Below are 9,527 nucleotides of genomic sequence, written 5' to 3'. Positions count from 1 at the left end.
ATGCACCCATGATAAATGAAACCCACTCGAACCGGAGACATAACTGAGAGGAATAAATTGGGACAGAAGGATTTAGTGAGGTGAGAAGAAAATGAGAGATCTCCATACATTTTAAAAGTAGCAATATTTTCTGTCATTGAGCGCTGACAGTAATAATGTAAGAGTGGGTTTATTAGTGTTTCCAGGAATCAAACACAGAGCTTTAGGATTCAAGAATACTCTTCTTCAAATACTTACCTGGCTAACATTAAGGCTCTTAAACCACGATAGGTTTAAGATGAACACATGGATAACGGGACAAGCGAGAAACATTAGAGACATCTTATTGAACGATAAGGAAAGAAAGTGGACTTCACCAGGTCATACTGCTAGACGGGGATGGTGGCCGATATACACTAAAACTGGTAAAAGATACGCAAATTAGATAATATGCCCGAGAGGATGATGACCACAGCAAAACGTGAGGGTCGAGATCAGCCGACGTGCAGGAGGAGATGGACTGTGACTTCGCAAGACCTCAAAAGATTGGTGATGGCGTGGGGAGACCTCCATCCAGCAGTGGATGGATAATGGTTGATTATGATGGTTACAGTGATCATAGTAACGCCGAAACCCTGTGAACGGGTGATCACAGCCACAGGAGATCTCACACAGACCACCAAGATGCCGAATGTGGCCTTGTTAACAATGACGACCACAACACGTATGTAACATTTCGATTTAAAGCTTTCGTGACTGCAGGGATTCATCTTCTTGGTTCTTTCGGTAAAGTCACGTAGAAGGGAAATATAATATAATAAAATATTATTTTATTATATAGTATATTATTATGTTTTATTTTTATTATTTCCCTTCTACGTGACTTTACCGAAAGAACCAAGAAGACGTATGTAACACTATTCACATATTTGACACTTGACCATAAACACATATACAAGCCACTACAGTGACAATCTTTACATAGCATCTGTAGTACATTCCCTGTGCACACACACACACACTTATAACTGTATTAGAACAAAATATATTGACCAGTGACCACACATTGGTGTTTTGCCAAAAACTGACCACCAGCATGGCGTTTGGTGATCGACAATAGGCTGTCCATAAATGACGTCACGCACTTGGGGGGGGGGTCAGACATTTGTGACGATGTGTGACAAGGGGGGAAGGGGGGTGAGAAATGTGACGTCACATGAAAATGCGCAACTTTAAATAAATATAGACAACACGTTCTACTTAATTAAATAGACTTTTTTATAAATGTTTTCTCCTACAACATCAGAGTGCAGCGCCACATTAAATACGCACTACAATGACAATAGTTTAAAGCAATTTGAAGCATGTTTTATTTGGGGGGGGGGGGGGGGGCAGAGCTTTGTGACGTCATATTTGACTTTTTGTGACGTCGTGTGACGAGAGGGGGGGGGGTCAAAAATCGTCAAAATTGGCGTGACGTCATTTATGGACGGCCCCACCAACATTTCAGGTGTCGACTTTCTTTCCAGAGGTACAATGAAGCTACCCCTCAACACAGAAACAATCGTATTCACTCAAACGTAACCGCACAAACAAGCCAGCCGGTGGCGAACTAACAACAATGACCACCAACATGGCGGATGCAATCAATAAAAAACGATCACAACGACCAATTTCCGAATAGAAAACGACGCAAAAAACTTATAGACAACCCCCACAGAACATGTCACGGCCGCTTACCTCGCAAAGCACCGACATAAAACTTGCGCAAAAAGAAACCAAAACAAAACTACAGCGCAAAGCCGCCGTCTAAACAAAAATAATAAGCATCATTCTAAAAAACTGACCACCAACATGTCGGCGGGTGACGTCACAATTCAACCTCAACCCGCGGGTCATCGCCGTCGACATCATCACCGTCACCACCGTCACGAGTGGAATGACAGCATCAGCAGCAGCAGCAACAACAACAGCAGCAGCGGCAATAAGCTGAGTGAGGGAGAGAGAGATAGAGAGAGAGGGGGGGGAGGAGGAAGAGAGAGCACGGACATCCAGTCGCATCCCCATCCACGCTCAGCAGCAGCATCTTCTTCTTTGTGTCTCTCTGGCGCGCTTCCATTCCTTGCCATGAGACGCTCTCGCCCGGCTCCCGAACCGGGGCCGCCACCTTCCTCTTCCTCCTCCTCTTCCTCCCGTAGGAGCTGAGCTGGGACGGCAGGAGACACGAGGCGAGAGTCACGGAGGAAGTCGTCTCGGCGCAGCTGAAATGACAGCGCCCGGATCCAGGGCGAGCCATGGCGGCACGAGTTCCCCGGCCCACGGCTTCGCTCCCTGCGCCTGAGCCGGATCTCTCCTCATCCTCTGCGTCTTCCAGCTCGTCCACCTCGTCCACCACCTCGTCGTCGTCGTCCTCTTCGTCGTCGTCGTCGTCGCTGGCCTCCATGCTGCTCGCCATCGCCCGGGAGAGGCAGAGGCTGGGCTGCGGGCAGGGTGAAGATGGTCCGGAGCCGAGTGGTGGTGGGTGTTTGGGTGCGGGGATTGCACAGACCCAGAGGGTGGGTTTTCCTGTAGGGTTATGGACAGATCGGTGTGATGAAGATGGTGGTGGTGGTTGTGGTGGTTGTGGTTGGTTGGAACGGTGGGCATTGTAGTCCTTGTTGTTGGTGGTGGTGGTGGTTGTTGTGGTGATGGGTCATTGCAGATGTTTTGGTTGCACTGTGGTTGTGTGGTCATTGTTGTGGTTGTAGTTTTGGTGGGTATGATGATCGTTGTTGCTTATGGTCACTGTGGTGGTGGTGGTGGTTGTGGTTGTTGTTGTTGGTTGGAACGGTGGGCATTGTAGTCGTTGTTGTTGGTGGTTGTTTTGTGATGGGTCATTGCAGATGTTTTGGTTGCACTGTGGTTGTGTGGTCATTGTTGTGGTTGTAGCTTTGGTAGGTATGATGATCGTTGTTGCTCACTGTGGTGGTGGTAGGTCATTGTGGTGACGGTCATTGCAAACGTGGTGGTACAGTAGTTGGTGGTCATTGTGCCGGATTTTCATTGTGGCGGCGGTCATTATTGTGTTGTGATGGTCATTGTGTGGGCACGTTGCAATCATTGGTAGCTACGGTGGGTGTATGTGCATTGTTATGATGACATTCATTGTTGTGGTGGTCATTGTGGTTGGTGGTGTTCGTTGTGGAAGTGATATAGTCGTTGTGGTGGAGGTCATTGTTGTGGTGGTCATTGTGGTAGGAGTGGTCATTGTGCTGGTGATGGTCGTGATGGTGTTGGTGGCAATGTTGTTGAGGTGGTGCTGAAAATTGTGGTGGAGATATAGCCATTGGATATCACAGGTTCATAAGTACACTGTAATTGTAACCTTATTCAATTAATTGACTACCCCCTGCCGTGAAAATGTAAAGTTACCACCACTGGCATAGAGCTGTGTGCCACATTGTTTAGTTCCAAACTATTTTAAAAAATGTAGTGTCGGTAGTGGAGATGATTGGTGTGGTTGATGATGGAGTTAAAAATCAACAAAGGCGACATGGCCTTGGTGGCTCGGGGTCGGAGCACGTCTTGTTTCGTACGTCTGCTGGTGTAGATGAAGAACAACAACTCCAGTTTCACATTGAGGTGTTCAAGCCACAAAACCTGTCATGTCTCTTTCGTATTTGTGGATGGGGGCATTGCGACGTTACACGTTGTACAGTCTTGTTCTGGATGACCACATTCGCACACTACTGGAGAGTTTTACATTTTCCATTTGTGCATCAGGTATATCCGCATCTCTCATGGTTTATGCGGATGAGATTTAGGGTGGACCATGAGCTTCGTGGAAGATCAAACCCAGAGATCTTCTGTGTTGGGTCTTTCACAAGGTCAGAAGCACTGGGCTGGTAATGCTGAGCCCAGAGATACAATTTTGGTTTTAGCCATCCGTGATTAAACTTTGTTTTAATTTTGGTGACTTGCGGTTCTCAGCCTGGCCACAACCACACGAAAATCACATTGCTGCTCTTTGAGAATGTAGAAATATCGAGTGTACTGACTGTACTATACCATTCGATGAATACTTATCCATTGCAGGGTTTGTGGAAAAGTGCGCCCCCTAGTGTGTTAATAAGAGGTCACTAAAATAGATCTCTGAAGTACAGTCGTTGTGTAATGTCGCCTTCCACGAACGATTGTCCAACACATGTGGTAAGGCAGGGCTCTCTGGTAGTTTCGAATATATACTTGCAACCCCCATGACCTGATACCAATGAAATAAAATCGGGGAAAAGACAAAAAATAAGTTATCAATGAGTATCAAATATGTGGGAAGTCAACAGCATTTGTCCTACGAATAAACTCGTCCCTGCTATGGGGATGCAGAATTACCACTGCTGTTTCGGGATTTGTATAAGAGGTGCCACAAAATCACTTCGACTTTCTTTGGTGCTGGATGGGGCGTGGTGGTGATTGAGGTGTTTTGGTATTCATAGAGACAAGTCATGGTGTATTGTAGATGATCGAGGTGGTGGTGATGTCCAGTACAGCACCTTTGTCAGTCCAATGCTGGATGAATCCCACTCCATACCGCGTTGATCGTGGGGGTTCTTTTAATTTCCTTCTCTGCACTTCACACTGACCACTGCCGGTCCACGACCAGTTCAGGAATCGCTCTCCAATGGTGTTATCCGTGGCCGAGATCATACTCCGGTTACAGGGTTCATAGCGCAGTGCGCTAACCTCTTTGTCACCACTGCGTCACTTCTGGTAATGTTGGTGGTGGTGTAAACGGTAGTAATGATTGGGGTGATTGTAGTAATTACCAGTAGTGGATGTATAGCAGATGAGGCAAGACCAATTAGGGTAATGATTGTTGCAGTCAGCTGTTCTGGCCATCCGCAATATCACTGCTTCCCATTATTTCAGTGGGTAACTGCTGCTCAGTTATACCTACATCTGGAAGTCCATGCTTGATTATTCTTCCACTGAACTTTTCATCAGCCTTACGCATATAGACTTCTACCCTAGCCAGAGCTTCCAGAAGAGGCAACGCCACATATTTCTTTGTTCTCCCAACACGACTTTTGGTTGTTCTCACCCATTTGCACCGTTAGCCACTCCATGTACAGATGCGACACAAGGCAACTCAGGCAATTGGTGATATCTTGTGTTGTGTCCTTAATCTCGTGTCCCTGCAAATAGTAATCGTGTTAACAAACAAATAAACCCCCACTGTGTTTTGCTTTGAAATGGAAACTCAGGCTGGTGGTCTTCTCAGTGTTTTGCTTCTCGCAAATTAAAGCTGAGTCACGATAATTACTGTGTTTCATTCATGCAGGATAAAACACAAAACATAATTTAATGACGCTGCACCTAATGTGGGGACGTGTGCATCTGATTTTGGAGATTCTGTGCACACTGCTCCCTATTTACAAATTTATTTTTTGGTGTAATTGTTAACTTACCAGACTTGGCAGTTAAAATGATGGTAAAGTATTCTTTGGGTCTTTCGGTAAAGTCACGTAGATAGGTTAAAAGAAAATAACAAAAAACTACGACGTTTCGATCGCAACACAAGCAGTCGTCATCAGGAAAAGGGGCTTGTGTTGCGATCGAAACGTACTTTTTTTGTTATTTTCTTTGAACCTATCTACGTGACTTTACCGAAATACCCAAAGCTTTAAGTTATGATGGTACAGGTTCTTAAATCTGCCTCTGTCCACCCAAACAATGGGTACGTTATTTTAATTTCATCTCCCTGCCTCTGTCCATCCAGCAGTATAAATGGGTACAACCACAATCAATCAGCATGTCCCGTGCAGTGGTGGAAAGAGTGTGTCCTCGCACATCTTGCAAGACACCTGGCCAGTGTGGAAGAGTAGGCCACATACCCTCTAGGGGGCTCTGTAAAGCTAGGTGAGGGCGTTCTGGCAACAGTTGCATAAGCAATACATTGTAGGACTGCACCTTGACATTTTACAATTATAACTGTACTATTCTTAGGTTTTTTTCGGTAAAGTCACGTAGGTAAAACATTTAAATTAATAAAAGTAAAATAAAATTAAAATCACGACGCTTTTTTTTTACAGCTGTCGTGGCTGTGACGGTTCCTCCTGAAGACGGAAGCTTGTGTTGCCTCCGAAACGTCGTGATTTTTATTTTATTTTTTATTAATTTTAATTTTTTACCTACGTGACTTTACCGAAAAAAACCTAAGAATATGAATCCTTGCAGTCACGAAAGCTTCAAATCTAGAATATAACTGTACTATAAATAACTTTTTAAGTAAGGTGTCATTTACATTACTATATCGATGGGACACAGTCATGAATAGAGTAGAGAAAGGTCTTGAGCCACTTGGACAGTGGCAGGGTGTCTGCAGCATGGATAGCTGGAGGGAATTTAGCCCCTGGGGGGCAGAAGCAGAGAAGCAGAAGCCCCCCTCCCATACATTGGGTGTGGCTGATGTAGTAACTGGATACTAAATCGATATTTTTTAAAACACAGCTGCTGTTAATATGGTCACTTGCAACCACTTAAGTGTTTGTACACGCTTCGGATAAAAATGCAACCCCATATTTTCATTGGCAACCAAATAGCCTTAAGAGCGAGCCTCAAGCGAAGAAAGAGTGCAGCGGAAGGATGCTGGCTGATGTGACAGTGGCCACTGCAGTTTTTTGCGTGTGGCACTCCAAGTGACATCATCCTACATCTACTGAATGCAAATCTCTAATCGTAAGGTGACGACGAGTGTTGTTGGGTGCTTTCTGTTGCCCCATTCAATATGCGTCCGACCAACGCTGCTCGACAAGGATTAAATTGACGCCATGTTACGAAAAGCCACGAATATTTTTGTGTTTCATTTATTCCTGACCTTTCGCTTAGATACTGGTGCCAATTATCGCTGGATATTCTGTGCAAAAATGGTCGGTGGTTAAAACAACAATATTTGTATATTAGCACAGTTTAGAATGAATTTAAAAAACGGTCTTTTGTGGATTAAGTGCAAGATAAATCATGAAATTGTATTTTAATGCTTTAGATTCGCATCAAAATCCCAAAGCAACCAATACATCAGCAAAAAGACAGATGGCTATTTCTAAGCAGGTTTATGCGTTGGAAAAACCCCCAAATGAATGCACACATCAAGGCGGATGAGCAGTGACATCACGTCTGATCGAGCCAGATTGCACCAGTTTGAACAGTGCCATAATCCGTTTGTGATTCTACGCCGCACGATTGCCCCACTGACAATAAGCCTGCTCGGACAGACAAAGCTGCCGTTGTGTTGCGCGAAAGTGCGCACTTAATTGTTCGGTACTCGAATTATCAGAAAAGTAGTTAAATGGATTATGTTAATGCGAGGTATACGTTCCTGGTTTGTTTATTTAACCATGATATCTTGGTGCATAATGAGAACAAAGAACGTTGATATGGATCATTGTACCACTGCGTAGATTTTGGGAGGTTGTGTTGTACAGCTCTCTGATGCATTTTTCGGTTGCCTGGCAACTGAATTGTTACTGTGGAGTGCTACGTCGGACATCATGCGGTACAATAGATTGTTAATGTATTTTACACGATTGTTTTATTTACAGGCAGCACCAATATATTAGAATTTTTCATTAATATATTGTGGTCTTATCTCCCACTCGTGCCCCCAATTTTATCCCATTGTACTATCAACATCATGCCCTAAGATGAAGAATACATTTGAAAATCCTACATCCCGTGTGTCATAAAATGGCTGCGTTCTCTGACACCAAATAATTCCTTAAAGTGCCCTTTTTATCATTCATACAGCAGGGGCTGCACGTTCCCATACACTCTGCTGTGAGATTTCTTGTTGCATTAAAGTCAAAGTGAAATTGGTTTTTATTAATTATCAGGCATGGCATTTATCCAACTTATTAAGTGCAAACCCACGTTTACTCTGATAGATTTAACGTGCAGTCACTGGTGACCAGACTGTGACCATCAACTCACTACACGTAAGAACACGGTTTGTTTGTGTCTAAACCCAGTATCTCAGCGGTGCCTACTCAGGCACTCTGACATCTGAGCCACCCGACCACGCCAAAACCATGATTACCAATGCGCACACAATCTACCGCAACCACCGTTCAAGTTTTAAACATCTTGTAACAACAACGTCGGCGTCTCAATAATGTTCTTGCTGTTTCCCCCCTTCCCTCTGTGGTGCTACCCACGTTTTCCTTGTCCCTTGTTCACGTGGGCGCCCCACCCTGCAGGGTTCCTGGCCGATGACCGCATCGTCTTCTGGACGCAGATGTTCTCCAACTACTTCATGGAGACGGCGGAGCAGGCCCAGGACGACCTGCTGTTCTACGTGCGAAGGAAGCGATCGTGTGGCGAAACCCTTGCTCCCAACAGTATCCAGGTCGGTGGGCACAGGCAGCCATCTGCTGTATCTTCGTTAAAGGAACCGATGAGCTACTTTTTTAATATGCCCACAAAATATTACGTCTGTCTGTCAGTCCATCTGTCGAAACTGTTGACCCCCCCCACAGTGCATATTAAAGGGTCACTTGATGGGATCACATAAGATCCCCTTCTGCGGATTGTTCTGTGTAACGTGGAGATGATTTACTGCTCTGCAAGAGTTCTGAATGGATTGTGCTACAGGATTGCAGTTGCACAATTGGGGTCAAATTTGGGGGCAGACAAAAATTAAAAACGAAACGAATATTTTCAAAAGCCTTCAATGAATTGCTCTGAAAATAACGACACAGCTTAGCAATGCCTAGATCTGTACACTTGTTTGGGCAAGGTTGGTAAGGAAATGCTGTTGAAAAACTAAATGCATTAAAAAAGACGTAATATTAAGCTGGGTACCAGTGTGGTGAGCATACGCATGCATGCTTTAGAACGCAAGTGCGTTGGTATAAGCCGACGTGTTTAATGTGTGGGTATGTGCGATGGCTTGCTTTTCATACATACACACATGCGGTTTAACCCCTAACAAAACAGATGCTTTTTAAATGGACCGTCTCCTCATCGCGTTTTTTTTCTACCTCCTAATTATGTTTTTCTAGCTACGCTATCGGTGTCCTGTTGCTATGAGATGAAGAGCTTTTCATTCCAGGCCCTCTCGGTGAGCGTCGAATCGTCTCGTGTCAGACCACGGTCCCCCTGCAGATCTTGCAAAACTACTTCTCCGATCACTTCAGCAGTCTCCGATCCACACTCGGGGGGGTGCATTGAGTGCTCATCGCACGGCAATCGAGTCGACGTTTTTCAATCACATAGTTGCAACTCGCCGAATTGGGCGACAAATGTAACGCAATGGCTTCATCATTGGAACCTCATTTGCCAGTAAAAAATATGATAATTGTTTTTTTACCCTTCTATCTGGCAACAAAACTGACACCTTTTTTACAAGGAGTCATGTTCACATAGACTACAATACCTGCGGTCATAATGCAAACAAAAACATAACTCTGGCGTCATCTGGTCCAACCCATGTGAGACTAGGCTCTAAGGAAAGCTGTCTCGGGTGTGGACCAATCAACTGCAAGGACAGTGCACATTATCAGAGTTATGTTTTT

At 44.7% G+C, this 9,527-nt stretch overlaps 1 protein-coding gene across 1 annotated transcript in view; it reads left to right on the top strand.

The window, feature by feature from the left end:
- Nucleotides 1–1,907: 1,907 nt before the first annotated feature.
- KIAA0930 (KIAA0930 ortholog) overlaps nt 1,908–9,527 on the top strand; it is a 34,873-nt gene continuing 27,253 nt past the window's right edge. Inside the window, 2 exon segments of the mRNA XM_061564314.1 lie at nt 1,908–2,496; nt 8,211–8,359. Of these exon segments, the coding sequence (XP_061420298.1) occupies nt 2,274–2,496; nt 8,211–8,359 (372 nt within the window). The 5' untranslated portion in view covers nt 1,908–2,273.

This window comes from Lethenteron reissneri, chromosome 33, assembly GCF_015708825.2.
Source record: "Lethenteron reissneri isolate LAM-NWPU_2019-01 chromosome 33, ASM1570882v1, whole genome shotgun sequence".
Taxonomy (NCBI): domain Eukaryota; kingdom Metazoa; phylum Chordata; class Hyperoartia; order Petromyzontiformes; family Petromyzontidae; genus Lethenteron; species Lethenteron reissneri.
Note: the sequence above shows the minus strand (reverse complement) of the source record. Positions and strands in the feature narration are given on the sequence as shown.